At 40.3% G+C, this 22,373-nt stretch overlaps 2 protein-coding genes across 3 annotated transcripts; one reads left to right on the top strand and one right to left on the bottom strand.

The window, feature by feature from the left end:
- Positions 1-689: 689 nt before the first annotated feature.
- edem3 (ER degradation enhancer, mannosidase alpha-like 3) lies at positions 690-12,982 on the bottom strand. The gene is given in 22 exon segments (XM_018667363.2): positions 690-2,017; positions 3,184-3,231; positions 3,639-3,824; positions 4,427-4,592; positions 4,881-5,072; positions 5,241-5,385; positions 5,477-5,622; positions 5,723-5,894; positions 6,165-6,289; positions 6,745-6,828; positions 7,084-7,167; positions 7,250-7,375; positions 7,668-7,765; positions 8,126-8,231; positions 9,454-9,495; positions 9,497-9,589; positions 10,230-10,383; positions 10,505-10,617; positions 11,012-11,051; positions 11,284-11,384; positions 11,652-11,697; positions 11,798-12,982. Coding segments are annotated over 22 exon segments (2,712 nt in total). The 5' UTR covers positions 11,863-12,982; the 3' UTR covers positions 690-1,637.
- Positions 12,983-13,842: 860 nt separating this feature from the next.
- npl (N-acetylneuraminate pyruvate lyase (dihydrodipicolinate synthase)) lies at positions 13,843-20,627 on the top strand. 2 transcript variants are annotated; one of them, XM_018667364.2, is made up of 12 exons: positions 13,843-14,005; positions 14,312-14,394; positions 15,066-15,139; positions 17,146-17,233; positions 17,351-17,408; positions 18,231-18,306; positions 18,491-18,583; positions 18,687-18,832; positions 18,937-18,983; positions 19,083-19,167; positions 19,263-19,302; positions 19,419-20,627. In XM_018667364.2, exons 2-12 carry the CDS (start codon positions 14,315-14,317, stop codon positions 19,562-19,564), a joined length of 933 nt encoding a protein of 310 aa, XP_018522880.1. In that variant the 5' UTR covers positions 13,843-14,005; positions 14,312-14,314; the 3' UTR covers positions 19,565-20,627. The 2 variants fall into 2 exon arrangements, with proteins under 2 accessions (XP_018522880.1, XP_018522883.1); XM_018667367.2 differs by lacking the exon at positions 15,066-15,139.
- Positions 20,628-22,373: the final 1,746 nt, after the last annotated feature.

Genomic DNA, 22,373 nt, shown 5'->3' with positions numbered 1-22,373 from the left:
ACTTTGCAGATTATTATTTTACATACTAAACACATGATCAACATTGTGAAAATGAATAATATGATCTATGATAAAACAACACTGAAAGGGCTCTTTATGACCAACAAATGCTTTTACTTTTAATACCTTAGGCACATTTTGCTGGTAATACTCATATAATAAAAAACACCAATGCAGGAATTTAACTGTAACTGAGTATTGCTATTTTCGCTTAATTAAAAGATATGAATACTTCTTCCACCACAGCTTTAATCAGTTTGACAGTAATGCTATGGTGCACGCCAAGAATTTTCCAATTACAGATCTAAGTCATGTTGACTCAACTGATTTTATGTGGGTGTCCGCCCACTGTTTATAGAAACATGTCTGCTGGAAAAGACCTTAGCTGAAGATGAAATCTTCACCTTTCACTTCCATTTTCTCGTAAAACGGAACATGTTTTTCCACATTTTTCTCTGAAAATCCATAAACATGAATTGTGCTAAAAATTTCTTTGAATGCATATTTGACATCATTTTAATGTGGTTTAACACGTAAGCTTTAGAGTCAAAAGGGACTTTTCTTAGATTCACACACGCCTTCATCTTATTGCAGTAAATTCAGACTAAATTAATAAATCTGATTTTACATTTCAAATAAACCAAACAGACAGTATTCAAATGGCATGAACTTGAATAATGAAGCCAGTCTTCCCCCATTTCCCTCTCAATTTTTATTTAATTTCATCATGTTCATTTATTGGCTTATTTCTGCTCCTTTAGAGTCAGTCAGCAGCTAGAGCATGACAGACAGATCATATAGCGCCCTCCTGTGGCGGTCTGTGGGCGTGTAATTCACCCCACTATGCCTCTGAGGGTGTGTCTGCTCCACCCGATGTGGTCCAGAGGTTGTTGATGGTGAGGAGAGCCAGAACCTGAGCAAACAGCGCTATATTGTTTCAGTCAATAGGCCTACATCCTGACTAATACATATTTACACTGGCAGATGACTTCATATACCTCCAGAGAGATTCATTTGGTATCGAGTGTGTCATACCATAAAGCCATTAAAGATCCTGCAGCTTATTTGATGTCACCGATCCCCACGTGAATTAAGTCTTTCACTCACATCAATGTGTACATGTGATTAGGCCTAAGACCATGAAAACAGTAAATGTATTATCACAAATAATCATCACATTTAAATAAAATTGGTCGATGTATTAATCAGTCAGAACGTAGTTGTTGGACCAGCATTCATTTGAGCAAAAGGAGTCAGAAATGCATAGAGAACAACAATGTGAGGAGCAATTTGGACTAGAAAGTGAGACACTGTTACATACAGTCTGGTCCATGTCATTTGTTAGGGTTTGTTACGACAGATTAACAGAAAGTGCATGAGAAAGTGAGGTAAGAACCCTGGTCTCTCATCCATTATCTACCAGGCTAAAAACAATTTCCTTATGGTCCAGAGATACAGTATGTTGGTTGCCTTGGCACGTGGTACCGTCCACAGAGGGCAAGAGAAGAAACAGTCATTAAAGACCTCTCCCCAGCTTCCTTCTGAGTTCAACAGATTGAGGCTGGTGTGACGATGCGCTCCTTCCCCGAATGGTGGGATCAAACTGCGGTCGCAGGGCACGACATGCCAGACGACTGTCAGAGCTCATCTTTCTCCATCTGCTGGAAAGCCTCCAAGTCTTCCCGCCAATCAGCCAGCAGTTCGTCCACCGACTGGCTGCCTGAGTCCGTGTCGCCCTCAGGCTCCTCTCTCCTGTCAGAGTCTCTCTCCTCTCTGGGCTGAGCCGAGTCGGCCTCCACCTCTGTAGGGCTAGCTTCCACCTCCATTGAACTGACTTCCTCTGCAGGACTGGTTTCTTCATCTACAGGACTGACTTCCTCCTGTGATGGTGTAACCTCCTCTGAAACAGACTCATCTAGCTCTACGGTGCTCATTTGCGATTGGGTGGTAGGTTCAAATGAGGTGGGGGTTGTTGCCCCGGTTAAGCAGTCCTCCTCCGCTTCTTGTACATCCACACCTGAAAAAGGAAGCAGGGGCGTGAGACTGAACAGATCTATACAAAAAAGATGTGCAGGACACATACACAGACACAGGCACACACACAGCTCTTTTCCTCCTCTTCAGTCAGTAATCTATACAACATGCCTCCTGGTAGCCATTCTCAGTCAAAAATAGAACAGTTTTCATCGAGAGGCTGTCAACCATAACAGCATGATGCTGATGGTGAGTCATGTTTCCCACAGGATAAAGCCTTTTCTCACATAGCTACACAATCAAACTGAGAGTCAACTGAGAAAAGAAATCTGGCAAAAAGTTGTACTGTGAATTTTGCACAATCTAGTTAGGAATGAAAAAGGCCATTTGATCTGTTATAGTTTCTAAAAATGAAGCTGCTTCTTTCACTGCTCAATGTGTCAAAGAGCGAGTGTGTGTGCGCTTTTCATTACACAGTCGGAGGGAACACACCCAGGACTGCTGCCGTGCTGACAACAGTCAATGACTGTAACTTCAAGGCTTGCATAATTCAGGTACAGATGGGCACAGGATATCTGGTCATTATGGTGTCGTGGTGGCTTTGTGGCTACAGAGACTACCCATAAATCACAGGATTTGTGGTCATGTGTCTGTTTGGGTAAGCATATGTTCTGCCAAATAGTGTTCAGATCCCCAACAGCTCCGACTGTACTGCCATGCAGCTGATCCTGCAGCTGCAGCCATGTTACTCATAATTATAATAGTTTCTGTTTAGGGCTTCTTAACAGTACTTCTGAAATTGTGCCATTTGACAGCCTGTGGCAGCTGAATTTGTAATAGTAAATGTATATAAAATCAAGACAAGCTGACCAAAAACAAAGTATGAGTTGGTGGAAATGGTAAAATGTGTGGTCAAGCTCTGCTACACTGCCCAGCCTCGCCATGTGTAACTACTGGTTTGCTCCTGTGAGGAAAAGAAGGCATAAAGGGCTGTCACTGAGGAGGTAAATAACAAATAACAACAATGTGACTGCACTAAGCTTTCCTATCAAACACATACAGAATCCTGTGGTGAGAGGGCAGAGTGAGAAGGAGAGTGACAGAGATACAAGCATTAATGTAAGGAGGGAGGACGGTGATAAAGGCAAAGTGAGGGATGCAGAATGTGGGTAACAGACAAAGAAGAAAGAAAAAGAAGCAGATACTTACTGCCCTCAATTAGGCTGCCAGGAAGAGGTTTACCTTTGAATATGGCTGCTGCTCATCCAAAAGGGAGAGGGTTATGAAAAAAGAAGAGAAACCAAGAGACAGAGGAGAGGAAAGGCACTGTTACAGTCCACCACAGGGAATAGAGGGATTTGGCAAATGGGATAAAGGCAGAAAAGAAAGAGGATGCAATATTGATAAGGGTGTAAATCTCCACCATGCACCATTATAACCACAGCTGGTGGGTGGCTGCGGAATGAGTCATGATCTCTGAGACTTCAAATAATGCCCGAATCCCTACATCTCATCTTTATTTTACGAAGCTGAGCACATAATGGGGCTCAGTCAACAGAGAGATCTAAGAACACTGATGTAATCAATCTTATTGAGAAAGATCAAGTGGAACAAAGAGAAGAGCTCTGACATTTAGGGAGGCGTATGAGGGAGTGAAGTCACACCTCTGTCTCTGGCTTTGTCGCTCAGCAGCACCTCCACCTCCCGGTACTCCTTCAGCGCCTCCAACAGGATGTTGCCCTCCTTGTGGAAGAGGAAGAGGAGAGGCAAGGTGATGTCATCCGTGTTGCGGCCGTCCCCGGCCATCTGAAACAGGGGAGCCGTGTCACTGCTGCTGCCCTCATTGTCGTCTGGACGGAGAAACGGGGAGTAAAAGGAGGAGAGTGAGAGATGCAATTTGTCGATTAATTAATAGACAGACAATTTACTGACAACGATATGAATAATTGATTCATCTCATTGGTCCTTTAAGGAGGAAAACTGCCAAACAATTGCTGGTTCCAGCTTCTTGAAGGAAAGAATTTTCTGTTCTTCATTGTTTTAAGTTATTGGAAATTCAATATCTTTTGGCTTTGGACTGTTTTTCAGACAAAACAGGCAATTTGTAGACATAACCAAGGGCTCTGTGAAAAGGTGATGGGCATTCACATTTTTTTAAAATTGAAAAGTAACAGAGATTAATTGATAATATAGTGTCTCTTTTATAATGCAATGTATGGGAATCTGTAACTTTAATGAGGAAAGTTTTATATATACTACACGTATATATAAATGTTATTATTAGACTGTTATTATTATTAATATTGCAGATGTTCTGCCGGATTATTCAGTCATCATACAATGTGCAGAACCCTATTTGACAGTTTGTCTTCAAGATAATCAATTTACTGAGCACTAATCTAGTCACTGAATAGTCATCTTCCATCTTGTGTCGTTAGCTCCTTGCACTCACCGATGACTATGCCTCCAATGGCGCCAGCTTTCTGGATGTGTCGGGCCTTCTCTGCAAACATGCACTGACCCCTCTGGAGAAGAGCGATGTGGCCCTGCACGTACTCTGCATTGGTGATCTCAGCACAGCCACTGTAGGGTTCAGCCACAGTCACAAAGCCTCGTACCTGCACACAGGAGGAAAGAGACAGCATTATTGTAACGGATAAAGGAACACATTTAAATGTGGTGAATAGAAGTGCTGTCTAATCCCATGTGTTCTCCTCTGGTGCAGAAACCGAGAACTCAACTTTCCCTCTGTTTGAATGAGGAAAATATTCTGCTCTGAAGAGGAAGCACCCTCTCAAAAACACACAGGGGAAAAGTGAGTGGCTCTCTTAAGAAAAACAAGCAGGAGGACAGTTAAGTGCCCATGTGAAACCTGGCAGCTTGGCAAAACTACAAAACCCACTTACCCCTGTGGAACTCTTGGACAGGTCTGTGCCAAACTGCGCTGGGCCGGCGGTCAGCACAACCCTGCCGAAGAACGGATGTGAGACAATCTGAATGGCTCTGGGAGGCAGCTGCTCTTTTTGCTGCTGGCTGGACAATTCCATCATCTCCTGCATGAAGCGCACACCGTCCTCTGCTGCTACCGCACTCACCGCCTAGGTGTGGGTGTGACAGAGTGGGAGAGAGAGAATTTTTTAAAAGTCGTGATGGAAAGTTTAGAACATTTGTAGAAAGAAAATGTCTAACTGAAGCTGAAAAGTTGGAGTTTTAGTAGTTTTATTACAAGAAATTATCATTTTTTTCTTGTTGCTAAATTGCTATACCTGTGTAGCATGTTGGACCAGCTGCACCCTGCCATCTTTCAGGTGGATGAGACTGACCCCCATCCTCCTGAGAAGCTCCAGATGTTCAGGGTTGTTTGCCATAAAGTCCTGAGCCCTCAGCGGAGGACGACCCATACCGGGCTCCCTGAGAGTGACAGGAAGTTAAAAAGTAAAGATGGAAGAGATATGGTGGCTAGGAAAATAGATAATAAGTGCAGGCTGGTATTTACACACACCGGTAAGGAGCAGGACGGGGGCAGCTCTTGTCCACAGCACTACGGATCGGCTCTCTCAGGTTACGGGGAAAGGCGGGGTCAGGGAACAGGAGGCGGGTGTTTGGGCAGGTCCAATCAAAGTTAGAGTCATCCAGCTCCTCCTCTGACTGAAGTACGAGTATATGACAGGTTTCGTTACATATTGGAACGCATATATGGTTTCATCACTTTGTCAGATTTGAATTGTGACGGTATCATGTCGATTACCGTTCTGTTTGATGAAACAGATGAAGAATGAGGGACTGCAGAGAGGGACAGAGGCAGCAGGTGTGCCTCGGTTGTGAAGACATAGTCCTCCACATCAAACGGTAAGTCCTCTGTTTCAGCAAACAGCAGGAACAGGTACTTGAACATCTCAGCGAGGAAGAATGAATCCATTCTGAAAAAAAGAGAAGATATATATATATATATATATATATATAAGATATGCAGCACTGGGAAACAAAGGGGTCAAAACGTCAGTATATTCTGAATATTTATCAAATAATCATTATGACTGACTTATCAGCAGGCTAATATTTTATCACAATATTTACTTTACTGCATATATAACACAATGCATGTTGGAAGATATGCTGTGCATTAATGCTTTAGCGGCTGCATCTTGTATGTCAGAATGCTGCAAATATTCTGAGTCTTCTATTCTCACCGGTCCTCGTGGCTCCCAGTGCGCACGTCCTTCATTGCAGCGAAGCCGCAGGGCACACGAGCAAAGCGATTGAGGTTGTCCAGGATGGTGCGACCTGCCTCCAGGTAGTAAGGGTCTCCTGTGGCCTGGGAGAACGAGAGAAAAGCGGTGTGGTCATAACAGAGGACAGTACATGAATTATGAAGAAGGCTCCAGTGAAATCTAGTCGACACAAAGATGTAACTTGATCTCAGAGTTATATTCTGTTCCTCATATTATATTCCTATGTTAAATTGCTGTAAGACACCAAAATGCCAAAGGCAGAGTGTTATCATATGATAATTATGAACACTTAATAGTGGTCTGTGTGCTGGAGGCTGCTTAACAATGACAGAAATGGAGAGAGTGTTTCTGAAACATTGAGATGAGTCCTGATGCACCTTGAGATTTTAGTCAAACGTCAGTAACTTGAGATCAAACAGCAACTTGACAACATTTAATATAAACTGGTGCATGATATTAGATGCTTACCTCCGGAGTATGGCAGTGAAAGGAGAACGCCTACACCTACACATTATGTCAAGCTCACTTGATAAATTACCTTGTAAAGGAAATAGGTGCTCTCTGCAAACTCAGGCCTCAGGGGATGTTGGGCCCAGTGTACCCTGAAATCAGTAGTGAAGGCCTGGGGACAGACAGAGAAGGACGAAGGGGTCAGAACACTGTATCCAAAGCGTTGTAATAAGAACAGACAGGCCGAGTTAAAATGCAGCCGTGTCACGTGAAATGAAGGCTGGTTCACTTCAAAACGGTTTTAGTCAGCAACATAAGCCATATGGGGCTATTTGACTCTATTTGAATGACACCAAGTCATTTATTGTGGAGCAGATAGAACACGATACTTAGCTTTCTAAGACAGATACACAGAGAAACAGATTACCTCCGGGAGGAAGTTGTGTTTCTTGGTAACTTGGTACAACATCTCATGAGTCTCGATGGCAGGACGGATATCTCCTTTCAACACCTGAGACATGAACAACATTACTGAAATGGCATGAGACTCTTCGGAGACAGTAAAAGGTTCACTTCACATAGTCCAATCTGACCTGCAGTCCAGGGAAGAAGGCCAGCAGAGAGTCCATCCAGGTGCGAGCAGGTAGCAGAGGTTTGTGGATGTGGACATCCAGCAGCAGAGGAGGCTGACTAATGTATTTCATTATAGATGCATAGTGCTAAACGGGATGGTAAAATGATTAATGAAGGTTTAAAATAAGTTGAGAAAAGAGTATTTATTGAGTACAGTTTTTTTAAAGCAATATCTTAATGTCAACTTGAGTGCCGAAGGACTGCACAGAAATGCACAAACAGAAGGGTTGAATGTTCTTTCACATTGGCAATGCCCCTGTGACAAAATGCTATTATGCAGACAGAGAGGCATCGAATTACCCTGGCAAGAGTATGTATGTGTGTGTGTGTGTGTGTGTGTGTGTGTGTGTGTGTGTGTGTGTGTGTGTGTGCCCTCACAATATTGAACCGCTGAAGAAACAGGTCATCTCCCAAGAGGATGTAGGCCTTTAGTAGGTATTCATAGTACGAGTCAATTCCCGCTCCGACTCCGCTGTCTGGAGACACACAATCGCAAATCACTTTATAAAGACAAGAGAAATCAGATAACAAACAAATGTTCTGTTCACTCCCCGTACAGCCGAGTCCTCCCTAACAGAGACAGAAAGATTATAGTTGCATACTTAATTTTCACTTGTCCGTGTCCTTGTCTCTTCATCAACACATAACTGTCACAGCCTCCTCCCATTTCTTTCATCACTGCCTCATCCTTTAATCTTCCTTCTTCTTCTTCTTTCACTCTCTCCTCCAACCTGTCACTCAGTCACGTTGTCCTGCTTCCCTCTTTCATCTCCCTCACACCCTCACACCCTCTCCTCCTCCTCCTCCTAGCCACCCCCTCACCCCCCCGCTCTCACCTCTTCGGACCCACTCTCCAGAGTGGATGTTGATGGTGGTCCCCACCAGATTGCTGTTCCTCTGTCTCTTCTCCCACAGAAAGTCCAGGGCTCTCCGGGCATGGGCCTGTGTGTGTGTGTGTGTGTGTGTGTGTGTGTGTGTGTGTGTGTGTGAGAGAGAGAGAAGAAGGGTGCATTTATTGATTAAAAGAGTGAAAATCAATCTGCAGCAGCTGTCCACTGTTAGAAGAATGATTACAGTGATTGACTCTGTGCTTGTTCAGCAGTCTACTGCTGCCAGGAACTGAACCAGTCCCAACCTCTAATATGGTAACACAATTATTAAACTTTTCCATCTGAAGTACCTGAGGTTTTCATTATATTCACCTGAATAAAAAAGACAAGCTGCTGAAATTATTACACATTCGCTCTGGCATATTTCACTTTGGTAGGTTCGCCATCAAGAAGCCTTTATCACAGAGGGCATTTTGACAAGTGTGGGAATAAAATTAATGACGTAAAGAGATATGGATCTGACATAAAAAGCTACAAAGCAACATAATTCTGACAGTGATTCTGGGAAATCTTCGGGGTGTTAGATGAAACCCCATGAGAACAAGGAAATGATGACAAAAAGCAATTTTCAAATCTGTAATTAAGAGGAAGGAATTATCAAGACATTTCCTGTGATGAGATGTGAATGAGCCACAGTTTTCCCAACTGCACTAAATGTGTGCAGTCTCCACCAGGAGTGATGTAGCTGTGTTATCTTTAATATATCTGTGGGTTTAGGCTCCTAGAGCTTGAATGTTGCTGTGGAACCTGTCATCAAAATTGTTAATACTCAACATTTAATCCATCATGTGTACATACGATGATATGAGCAGTGTGAGGTGAAAAGTAAAACAACAGGGAGAGGACAGAGACTCTGATCTCAGTGAATACAGTACATGAGATAAATACAGTTTTTACGTCATGTGTCGTCAAACAACAGGGTGGTGTCATAAACCCTAAGCTTTCATAGTCTCTGAAACTTGATCCCAAAAAAAGATAAAAGTGTGACCTGGATTACAGATAAAGAAAGATGAGATGCTGTTAGGGTGTGGTTGTTGGGAGCTGATGCATGTCTGTCCAAACAGCCGATGGCTTTTTAACAATTTAAAACTGTTAATATTGTTGATAAATGTGGTAAACCAACATGATGCCTTTTGATATTTCCAATGGTATTCTCCTTTTAGAATGTAAAATATTGAAGGTATTCAAGACCGAGATAAAGAGAGAAAAAAAAAATAAAACAATATGTTAATGTAGGTGTAGGAGGATTTGGTTATCTGATGAAAATTTAATACCTCAAACACAGGATCCCCAGTGAAGCGACTTAAGGCAGCGAAACTCTAGGATGATGGTTCCTGCACATGCGGTACAGGTGTCCGTTTCCGTGCCTGTTCTTGTCTCAGGACCCCTGACACCATATTTCAAGTTCACCTATCAAGTAGGAAAAAAAAAGAAAACATTTAAAAAAAATTCTGTTTTTAGAGACACATTTGGTTTGCGAGAGATTGTGCATGAAAACTAGTCAGCCACGAAATGTCTGCGTCTAAAAGCTGTGACAGCTGCGAGCAGGGCGGTGAAGCAGAAAATGGAAATATGTAGTCATGATCTGAAAGGATGCTGCGAGCAAATGTAGATGTCAATTTGTCATACTGCAACCCTGGAAGTGTGAGCATAAACTCAAAAATGTCTTGTTATAATGCAGACATGATCAGATGTGTTTAATGAAGACTTTGTGGTAAATTTCTGCTTTTTTCAACACACAGACTTGGAGTTCAGAAAATGCATCACACATTACTTTGGTCCTCACTGACTCTTCTTACTAAACAACTGCAACAACTACATAGGTTTTCTCATTTCATGTAGAGGAGCAGCGATTGTCTCTCAGCCAGTTTTCTAATGTAATTTTACCCTATAAGCTACACTATATTTATACAGCATGAAGAGCCTTCTACTTAATGAAAACAGGACTGATCTGGTAACACCAATAATAAGACACACAAGGTTTGATTCTGGCATTAATGAGCTCACAATATGTGTTTATTGTCTGTGTGTGTGTGTGTGTGTGTCTCACCCGGGGATAAGGCAGGCCACTGCTGGTGTTGAACGCTGGCAGAAGTCGGAGTCCCAGATCTTTGGCCATGTGCAGGAGCTCATCCTGGTACCACTGCATGTGCTGACCTCCCTCCTTCAGCATCACAGCCATGGAGTGCCCTCCTAACAGACCTCTGAACGCACACACACAACACGTGAACAATTAAGTACAACACAACCCATTAATTTTTACTTTAGAATATGTGACAGTAAATGAGTGTATCATTGTGTGTTGACAGTAAAGTCTAATCTTACCCAAGGACTCGAATGTTGGTTTCAAAGACAGACACTACAATGTCATTGTCCAGCCTCACATCTGACAGGACTCTCCTCACTGCAGCCTCAAACTCAGTTGTTTTATTCAAAAGCTGGCAAAGAGAAATTGTACGTGATTATAAAAATGAGGCTCTATGATACACCATTTCACACTCTAAAAGTAAAATAAAATACATGAAAAAGTGCCCACAAAAATTCTCCCAGAAGTATTTTATTTACCACCCTTGTTAATTGTAAAACACAGACATTTCTCTCTACATTCTACAGTATTAAAGACTCACACAGACAAAACATCCTTATTATTAAAAAAAAATATGAAGAAACTAGGGGATTATTTTTCTATACATTGTGCATACTAGTTTTCAGCTATTTTGTCATATTCTCCCCTGTGTTCTGTCTAATGATTTACATGTAATTTTACAATAATTACCTTAAAAACTACTGTAAAGCAGCCAAGAGTCAAAAATACACAAAACTGATACTCACCACCAGAGTATCCAGAGTATCTATGAGGGTGAGAGAGAACCTAGCAAAGACAGACAATAATTTGATACCAAGGGTGCTGCAAAATGTGTAAAAAATATTCAACATAATGACGTTTATTTAGAATATATAATTAAAATTTGCCTCCACCTTCCATCTCTGACACGAGAGAGGGAAAAGCTAGACAAGGTGTGGTAACATGTGTGGCTTTAAGCCACATCACTATTATTCCATTGATACAACAGAACAAGAACAAGGCCAGCAGTGGCACTCACTTTCCCAGAGCGTCGTCTATGTCACCTCGACTGGGTTCGAGCCCACGTACTCTTCCTCTGCACGTCAGAGGCATCAGTTCATCTGCTGGGTATGCATGGTCCTGAGAAACACAAACAAACTCAGTTTCAGTACCACGCTTTGACTTTCAGTTCTTTTTCTCTCCAACTCAAGTAGCCAGCTCAGTCTGATTACCCATTACCAGAAATAATATGACATTCCCTGCTCTAACAGCATGGGCAAGGATGCTAAAAGAGCAAAAATAGTTGATAAACTGCAAAGTTGTCCCAAAACAAGTTCAGGTTCAAACGCAGCAGAAGAGTACCAAAAGTACCAACTTATTACGTTCCTGTTTCTTTGAAGAACTTACCATGTAATTCTGATATGCATGGTCAAACATCTCAATCACTTGGTTCCTTAGGTAAGGAAAGAGACAGACCAGTCAGAATGAGAAACATTGTTACAGAAGAGAAAATGATTTCACTCCAAGAATGTTGTGTGTTTTTCTCAACTCACCTCAACCTCTGCTTCTCCTCCCTTGACATTGCCTGTCCGAGGCTGCATAACGCTCCAGACAGCATCAGTAAGAACAGTACAGGACGGCATCGTGGCAGATGGGCAAGATCACAGCAATGAGCATACAACTACAGCTTGGCTCTCAAACAGTCACTGAGTGAATATCTAGTCATTACCACTGGCCCTAACCAAACAGTAACAAATACCACAAACACTGGAGAAACATAGATCTACACCATCCCATTCATATTAAATCTCATCAACAGTAGTTACAAATAATATCACCAAACAATCCTACTTTGTTACTCACATTTGGCCACTTAAACTCCATCTGTCTTTCTCGGCTTTCTATCTTTGTCTTTTTTTTTTAGGAATGTTATTTCAAGTAAATGGATATCTGGGTGTAACTGATAGAGACGCATCAAAGATTAGCTGTAGTGCAAATTTGTTCCAAGTCTGGTTGTTTTGTCACACCTGTTTACTTTACCAAGCTGTCACCCGGACCTACTGTGAGTGCTAACAGGACGTGTGACACGTTGAGATAGAATCTACATGTTACAAGTAACAACACTGTATTTTCTAAGTGCGGTCTTCACGGAACAGTGATCAGGGCAACGTCAAGCTTTTTAGGTTATCAAAACACACTGTCATCCTCAAGACAAGTAGTAAACCAAAGCAGGCAACGCCGTGTTAACAGTTCCTGTCTTATTTGTCATCACTGTTCACAATCCCACTCCTCAGATTATTTTCTTACCCCACATAATCTACAGTCAACTAAACCAAAATTCAACAGTCCTTGGAAGCTCCCGTTCATACCAGCTCCTTGTTCTCAGTTTGGTGTTGCTACAGCAAAGCTTTTTAGATATCAAGTTAATTATTTCCTCCTCTTGACAGTTTTACCCCGTCACCCAGTAAGACAAGGAGTCGGGCACTTGTCAGGGTTTAATCAGTTAGTTAGCCCGCTGTGCTAACTAGCCGAGCTGGTGTCCACGAACAGACCGGGAACTCGAGACAAATCGACGAAAGCCGCGTCCATTGTTGAGCAGCGGACCTGACATGACTTTACTTTCTTTTCTTCGGGGTATAAAGTGAATAATTTCGCCGTAAGCTGCTGTTTCGCCAAGCTAGCCAGCTTTCAAAACCGGATGCCGTCGCCGATGAGAACGTCAACAACATCCGCTTCCTGGAATAAAGAGCTAATTTTGCCCTGATTTTAGCCTTTCAGGCAACACTTTCTTGCAGGCTGACAATTAAATCGCCTGTCGTTCGCAGTGAAGTGCAGACGTAACTCCACCCATGGCCATAACCGTACTATTAGCCACATGTAACCTGACCTTAAGAATAATCAGTTGCTCAACGGCTTCTGAAGTGGTCAAACAATTAGGCGGAAGAGCTACCTGAAAGTGTGGGTTCAGGAAACAAAAACCCAAATCATATCTATCCTGTCCATTGTAACTTGTGTTGCCTTTCTGCGCTCCTCTTGAAAGCTCGGAGAAAAAACTTTCTTTACTCATAACGAACCCAGGTGCCTTTGTCTGTGAGAGAAAATAACGTTTTATCTTTAATAATGATGACTTTAGGTGCATATTGTTTTTCAAATAATAAACAACGCCGAGGACCATGGTAGTTATTGATGTGAATTCGCGCATTATTAAATGCAGCGTTTCTACCGTTAGTGGCGTGTTTGACGTGTTTGACAATTTATACGCCCCCCGCCCAAAACAGGCAAATTGCATTTTAGCATGGTAATTTAATAATATGTAGAGCTACATGACATCTCTGTTTTTCTAGCGTATCTCCGTGGTGTACCACTTGTGCGAGCTTGCTGGCGTACAAAATCAATATATCCTGACAACAAGTGAATGCAGCGTTGATGTTTTGTAAATGAAAGAATAACGACATTAAAGCCTCTAAAATGTTTCAAAGCCATTGTAAACATAATCTACGTGTTTAAATGTGAGATGCTTACTTCGTAATTCATAACTAAGGGGAAATGCATGTTTATCTCGGTTTACTTTTGTGATTTTCATCCTTTAACTACATTTCCCACGAAGCTTTGCGACGTCACTTGACATTTAGGTGGTTTCACATGACAGGTACATCAACAAATCCCTGACTTGGTTTTGAGAACAAGTTAAAGCCAGTAACCTACTTCCCTGATAGCTGAATTGATGTACTCAACGCATAAAAAGAAGAGCAATCTCACAGGTAAGCTAGCGCCGACAGTTTGATACATTTAATCGGTTTCGACGGTATGTTTAAATTTTTACTTCACGCACCGGTTGCTGAGAATCCCACGTATGCGTTTATTTACATACCGTGTATCCTGTGGATGCATGATGTAATAGTTCTCTAAGTTTGACTTTTAAAAACAGGATAGTGTGACCTTAAAGTTATCACGCGCTTAACAGTCGTTTCTTTCTTTCTTTTTCTTGTGTACCTTATTCTTTCTGTCTTTGAGTGTCACGTACTTTCTTTGTTTCTAACTGACGTATCTATATATTTGTGTGTCAGGTTATGTCAATCATGGCTCCTGCATCCGATAAAAATCTAACAGGACTTGTTGCAGCTACATTTACCCCATTCACCTCAGAAGGGTAAGCAGCCTTCACACACCACTTCCCTTTCTCTGTCGTGTTTTTCCATAGAACTCGTACTTAATAGGCGTCGCGAGATCCCTTTTACTGGGGCACGTGCCCTAGTATAAATGAGCTGTGCCCCAGTATAAATGCCACGATTAATTTTCAACAACATTAAGTGGTTATCATTGCATGCATTCAGATAATTACGGCATACTGACGGGAAAAGAGATGTATATCTACTCAAACGTGTAGGAAGAGTATTAATTCCAAATAGAAGCTATAGTCACAAGCACATATCCTGTAGTGCATGTCACTGTGCTCGAGCGGCAGGTGACACAACAACAGTCAAGTTTTTTTTTTTTTTTTTAATTAATCAAACCAAATGACCTTATACTAATTGAAACATTATCGCATTACTTCTGTGGATGTGTGTTTGTTATTATTTGGATGTGGTTAGCCTTTTCTGCCGTAGAACATGTCCAGAATGTTCATGTATGATAAAATAAATATGCATCATATATAGTCATTAATATCTCTATTAACTACTTTTACCAATAGTAGTTTTAGCAGGTATTCAGGTGGGGCGGTGTGTGACCATCATACACTCCTGCAGAACATGAGGAGCATGTTTAGTATTCTTTTTGCCACATGTGTGGGCCTATATTTTTTGCGTCTTCCCGAAACAGTGAAATCAACCTATCAGAGATTGGACCTTATATTGACTACTTGACAGAGAAGCAAGGTGTAAATAGCGTATTTGGTAAGTTTTCAAGTGGATTCTTCTTTTGATGTTTGTCATTGTCTGTGTTCCCACCTTAATCACTGCATGTTTGACCTTGAAGGTTTGTAGACAAAGTAGATGTGTTGCTTCTCCCTTATTTATGGTTTAGGGTCACACTTCTTTGATATGTTGTCAGATTGGGTTGGAAACAAACCAAACCTTTGTCAGTTAGTTACTTTTGTGCTTTTAGTTTGCACATACTCTTAAATTCTACATTTAAAGTTAAAATCATCTGTCAAGTAATTTTACAACACTGAAAAAAAGAACCCTAAGAAATGGAGTTCAGTTACATTTTCCCAAAAAAGAAAAATATGGTTGGTTATCCTGCAGTATGATGTGTCTGATATACAGTATGTCACATAGGCATATTTTATTTATGTAAGAAACAGCCACCACAAAGTTGTGTGTGACTGCTTCTATCATGCATTTCACACAAAAACCCAAATATTCCGAATATGTGATAAGTGATTATATGTTTTAAAAAAAAACATGAATAAATAAGAGTTAAAACAGGACCCTTATCAATGAAATTATAACTATATAGTATTTTTTAAGATAAAAAAGGCCACTGCACACATAGTAATACCTTCAGTTTTTGCACAGTCATCATTACTACACAGTCCGTTATTGCACAACTGAACACAAGCTGAACAATATTTCTTCATACTCTGTATCTCTTTATGTTTTCATCAGCAGCTTCGGTGTAAATGTTTTAGGAAAACATGAAAGTTGGAGTTTATTGGCCTAAAATGTCAGTTCTATCATCTGTAACTATAATAAAACTACAAATTATTTCAGTAATAATCCTGATTTACCTTTTAGCCGCATAATCCATATTAAACTTAATTAGTAATAATTACTAATAAAAAATATTGCTTCATGGAGTAGAATGATCTCCTCATCAGCTTTAGTGTCCCTACATTAAAAGATAAGTCTACCTTCAATTCTACCATCTGCAAATTAATAAAAGTATATCATTTAAGTATATCAAAAAAAAAGTTTAAAATTGTTTACATAAAGTGTTTCTTACCAAAACACCTTGTGTGTATCATTAAGGCCTGACAAACATGTTGAATGCATCATGAGACATTTTCTAACTTTTTTTAAATACATATACACATATTAGTTTTGAGTCTGTCTTGTGTTCACATTGAAAAGTGACCAGATAAACCAGATGAACTCAAAACTAGAGCCAAGATAATAAGTTTAATATCATATATGACAAAGAACAGCATGAAAGTCTCACTTTTTAAAAGCAAGAGGCAGTAAAAGTTTGACATTTTTTTATTTAAAGGTGACCAAAACAATTAATAGTTGCAGATTTTCTGTCCGTAAAACTTTCAAAATAAAGTTAAATTGTCTGCGGTTTACAGTTAAATATGTTGGGTACTTGCCACACAATTCAAACAAATCCAAGACCTGCTTAGACTAACACTGCTCCATAGCACCACTAGTGATCAAAAACCCCACAGGGTACCTTTAATTTAATCGGTTAATACCAAACTCAGTTTAGCTGTTAATGAGAAATATTGCTTCACATTGCATCAACCTTGTATTTAAAAAAACCCATTGCATGGCATGTTGACCTTAACACTTACGTTTGTTTGTACTCATAGTTAATATATAATTATAATGTTTTGTCTCATGCTCTGGTTGCTAACGATAAATTCCATGTTAACAACTGTCCTCAAAACAGAAACAGAAAAAAGTTGGGTGACTAGGTGAAGATATAAAATCTGCCCTTTTCTCTGCATTAATCAAAACCAATCAGTGTTTTCCTGTGTGTCAAATGTCACTCAGATTACTGTTCATTTCACACTTTGCTCAGACTAGATGAATCACCCTGGTTTGTGCAAAACTTCTCCTTGTGTTAACACTGCGTCTACTGAATAGTTTCTGTGAGACTCTCCTCACTTTTCTTTAAGACATGCTTTTGTGCTCTGGAAAATTCTATGGAGATAAGACAAGACTTAACTTATTTACAGTGAATGGCACCACCGGAGAGAGCATGTCTCTCAGTGTGGCAGAGAGGAAGATCCTGGCTGAGGCGTGGTGTCAGAAAGCAAAGGGAAAGTGAGTCATCACACAGCCTGTTTTTTGAAGATTTGTCCACAGATCAAGAGTAATGCAGGAAAAAGAAAAGCTTGTGAAAACCTTCTTTTGCGTGCCTGTGCGTGCATGTCTCTACAGATTGGATCAGGTGATCGTGCATGTCGGCTGCATGAGTCTGAAAGATTCCCAAGAACTGGTGAGTTGTTGCCTTTTTGATGCCTGGAGTAATGTACTTCATAAACTTGTCAGAGTAAATCAGGCTTATTTTCATTAAATCCTGTTTCATGTAGCAGATCCATTAAAGTATATTATATGTATGAATGTATGGATGAATTTCATTCAGTAATTCCAAGCAAAAACAGTGAGAGCGATTAAGACGAAGTTATACGCCCTTCAATAAAAATACATTTGCGTCTTGTAACTCCATTGCCTTTTACTTTGTTGGTATACACATTATCTCTAGCTCTTCAATGTTTTTTCTTTGTATGAGTGTTGATTAAAGGCGCACTGTATGGGTCTGGGAGAAGCAGGATTTATTAGGATGTCAGTACATGATGGCATGCTACATCTACATTAAAGCAATAGTTAAACATTTTGGGAAATTGCAGTTTTTCTGGCACATAACCTTCATCTCTCAAATCATCTTTATACTTTGATTTGTGAACAGATTGAACAAACATGATATAGTGTGTTAAATGGAGAATCTGGAGGTGCTGGTTGGCAAATTGGTACCTCTGGAGAGACCCAGGCTAATATTTTCCCACCGCGTTCAGTGTTTATGCTAAGCTAAGCTAACTGTCTGCGAACAGTTATGAGAGAGGTGTCAGTCTTCTCAGCTAACTCGCTGCCAAAAAGACAGTTAATTGAAGTGTTCTTCGGAAAATAATTTTTTAAAACTGTGGGAACACTATCCATCAAAACGCTATAGTGAAACTGTACTGTATAAACCACCAAGTTTTAAATATCAGCTAGCTGTTCATTTCATTGTTCTTCCATATTATGTTCATCCACCCTCCAGGCTCGCCATGCAGAACAGATCGGGGCTGATGGGATAGCAGCCATTGCCCCCTCTTTCTTCAAGCCCAGCACTGCAGGTACATGATGTGGGAAAAGTTTCAGTTTTGCAAATGAAAGGTCATGGCATGCATTGACAACGAGTAATGCCAACCATCCGCTCTCTCACCTCACTCACGCATCAGCAATGTTACTTACCAAGCTAGATTGAACCAAAATAAAACTGCTTTTGTAATGCAAAGTTTCCCTCTTACCCTGCATCAGACACACTGAGGACGTTCCTCTATGAAGTGACTTCAGTTGCTCCAACTGTGCCCTTCTATTATTATCATCTTCCAGATTTCACCGGTGTTAAAGGTTAGTGCTGTTGATGACTGATTTTCATTTTGCAGTAATGGTGAAAAGCTTCTTTAATGTCTTAACTGATGGCATACTGACTGCAACATGGTCTCTCTTTAAGTACTGGGGAGGGATGTGTTGGAAGGTATTGAGAAGCTCATTCCCTCCTTCAGAGGACTGAAGTTCACTGGCAATGACCTGATGGACTTTGGCCAGTGTGTCAGCCACAGTCAACCCCACTGGTCAGTCCTCTACGGCGTGGACGAGGTCAGTCCTCTCTCCTTTTGTGCTATATTTGCATATATTGCTAGATGACATTTCTCGACTCTAAAGAGCCAGCCTCAAGTAATTAATGTTTCATTTTTCCATAGCAACTGCTTGCAGCACTGGTTATGGGAGCCCAGGGAGCAGTTGGCAGGTGAGCATGTGATTGCGTATGAGTATAATTCTTTGCCTCCTTTTGTGCTCTGTTAACAGTCATTTACATGTAAATTGCTATTAATGTCTCTGCCCACAGCACATACAATTATATGGGATGTCATGTCAACAAGCTCATATCAGCATTCGAGAAAGGTGACCTTAACCAAGCCAGAGCAATACAGGTACTGTTCATCACCCTGTTGGTGTTTCCAACCTCTCTTTTCATGTTTTGCATCAATTTTAGTTACTGACATCTTTTTCTAATTTTCATTATCAGTTCAAGATGCAAGAGCTTATCAGCTATGCCAAGAAACTTGGTGAGTAATGGTTGAGACAGGATGTTTTTTAACCATATTATATAAAAGATAAATAAATGTTCTTGTACTGTAGTCATCATTGTCTACCTTTGACCCTGCTTTATTGTAATTGACAGGTTTTGATCTGGGAGTGAACAAGCAGCTGATGAATGAGTTGTCAGGCTTGAGTCTGGGGCCCCCTCGACTCCCCGTGATGCCGTGTCCTTATACCCACGCTCTGTCTATTGCACAGAAATATCACAGCATATTTCCTGAATGCTGATTTGTTCACACTTGATTGTTTAAGCTCCCCACTCCCCCAATTTACCTTACCGTTAATTTACCTTAGACCTGCACTAATTCTATTATATACTGTGTCTTGCTGCCTTACAAAAGCAGCAATTTTGAACACTCTGCAGCAAACCTCACTCTTAAATAGGATAGGAATAATCCACATTTTCATTTTTCAAACTTTCGAATGATAAATTTGCATTTAAGTGGCTTTGTGCAAACAGTTCCAGTTGCACAGTCAGAAAACAGTTTAGGGTTAGATAAAGCTGTAAAATCAATCCAAAATGATCTCAGAACTATACAGAAAATTTACATTTTTAGCTTTTAAATATCCTGGAACCCGCACACTCTACTGTTGTGCTGAAAGGCCTTCATGTGACAAAGGGATTCACAAGAGTATGTTCTCTTGTTTCAGCATACAACAATATTTTTTTATGGGCATTCTCTATTTACATATTTTTCAAGAGTTCCAATATGTCAACAAATACTTAAATCTCAACATTTAGCATTTCATAGGATGAGAACAATAACTAACTTTCATTGCCTGGAGAAATGTAGCACTTTTGCTACATTAGAGGAACTGGGCGTTGTCACAAATCAGCAGTATTGTTGTTATTATCCTGCACAGTCCATTGCCGAATATTATTTTAGCATGCAGACCTTATTTTGTAAGATGTGTTTTGTCTCTGTCCATCATTGTCATCAGTCAAACAAAAGTTCAATAATTTTTGATGGTTTTTCCACCTTGAAAATCACAGTTATGGAAAAACCCTGCCCTTGAGCTGCCCCCATCCGAGGTAGGATGATGGAGGCAGAAAGAGCAATACAAAAAACACTTTCATGAATCAATTGTCTGGGACAAGTAGTTACAAGGGAGCATAAAACACTCGTAAATGAGATTCAACCCATGTTGTTGTTATTAAGTGTATGTTCTGTGTATGGCATTAAAAGGGAAATCTGTTGTGTAATGAAGAATCTTTGCTTTGTATTATGACAAATAATCACAGTTTTCTTAGTAATAAATGCGCTGATCCATTTGTTGGTTCACACACTGATCTATGTCTCATGTCAATCTCTAGAATCTGACACTAACCTAGAGTGATGTGTGTGACGCATCTGTGTCATTTAGATTCAGTGTTTGTTTCCTTGTTTAATCTGATGTCTCTTGTGAGTGAGACAATTTTTTTAGGATTAGGATTAACCATTATTGTCTCCCTCAAGAGAAATTAGTTTTAGGCATCAGAGAAAACACAGCATCACAGCAGCATACAACCTCTCCACATATGCATGTACAGTTACAACTAACACACTACAAGCTAACATTCAACATCAACATTCATGTTTCATGTTTCCTCTGACAATCTCATAGTCCCCCGACAAAAGTCATGGTCTTAGATGTTACATAATACCCTACACCAGGTTATTGCACGTTTACCGATAAAGCCAAAGCTGTAACTTTCTGTGGAAGCTGTGGTAACTTAGCTGTCCAGTAACATTTTGTGTATATCCATTTTGTCCATACATTGGCTTACAACAAAATGACAACACTGAATATCTTTTACTGATGCTCAGTTATGGAGTGACAAACCACTCAAAGTGGAGAATTATTTGGAGCCTAAGAAAAATTCTTAGGGGCTGCAGCCCCGAATGCCTAGGCCAGGTTTCTGGGTGATGTTTCCCAGTCAGTTCAATCTAATTGGTTCTTGTCACAGACATTAGGTGTGTTCGAGATCGATGACTTGATTATCAACGTGTACTGCTGGTGACTGTTGGGTGGAGTATGAAAATGAGTCTGCAGTCAAGTCATATATATTCTTGGTGCTTACTGCAGCATGATTGGCACTACAACAACAGCTTATCTTACAGCATTTGCCTTTTACCAGTTGTTCACACAATTCATCAAATATATCCAAGTCATTGTAGAAAACCTGCACAGCTGCTCTGTGCTTTTATTTTAAAAATGTGAGTGTTCCCCTCAATATGTAAGACTGTTATAAACCTATAGTCTTCTTACAGACATGAAATGAGATCTAAATAACATATGAAAGTATGAAGACAGCTAGGGCAGTGTTTTCAAGTGTATGTGGGAAAATTAACACATGAAATACCTGCAAGAGCAACATTTTTGGAGAGATAACTTTTTAAAAAAAAATTATTTCTGTTTTAGTGACAACCATTGATTTGGGAATAAAAAAACATGGACCACCACTGCCAGGAGAGCGAAAAGACATCAAATATCAAGGATAAAAAATATGACCTGAATATATACATCATGCCAAGTCAGTGCTGTGCAGTGCAGCATAAAGTCAGCCACACCTTTTGTTTGTCTGTCCTGACTTTTAAACAATATATAGGAAACTCTGAGTGTTACTTAAACAAACCTGCTCTCCCTGTTAGAGCAGGTCATATTTCATGACAAATACATTCTGATTGGTTCCCAGGAGTAGTTGGTGTTTAGGATGTATTGTCACATGGCCTCTTGCTATAGAAGATTAAAGTTCAGTGATAATATCTGGCATCACAGTGCTTTTCTCTGTATGAGACCAGGCTGTTGTGAGTCAGGAATCGTGTTCAGATGAGCCCTTTCACTGAGCAACTAGATTAATAGAATGACAATTGTGCATTATTTCAATATACTGACCATTTGAACTGTTAAATTGCACTTGGGCTATAAGCAGTGAAGACACTCTGAAACGGGTTGGTTGTAGGTGTTTGTTAAGCAAATTGTGATATATATATATATATATATATATATATATATAGAGAGAGAGAGAGAGAGAGAGTATTTATGCAGGGGATGT

Source organism: Lates calcarifer, linkage group LG17 (assembly GCF_001640805.2).
Source record: "Lates calcarifer isolate ASB-BC8 linkage group LG17, TLL_Latcal_v3, whole genome shotgun sequence".
In the NCBI taxonomy this organism is placed as follows: Eukaryota; Metazoa; Chordata; class Actinopteri; family Centropomidae; genus Lates; species Lates calcarifer.
This window is presented reverse-complemented; position numbering and strand designations above follow the sequence as displayed.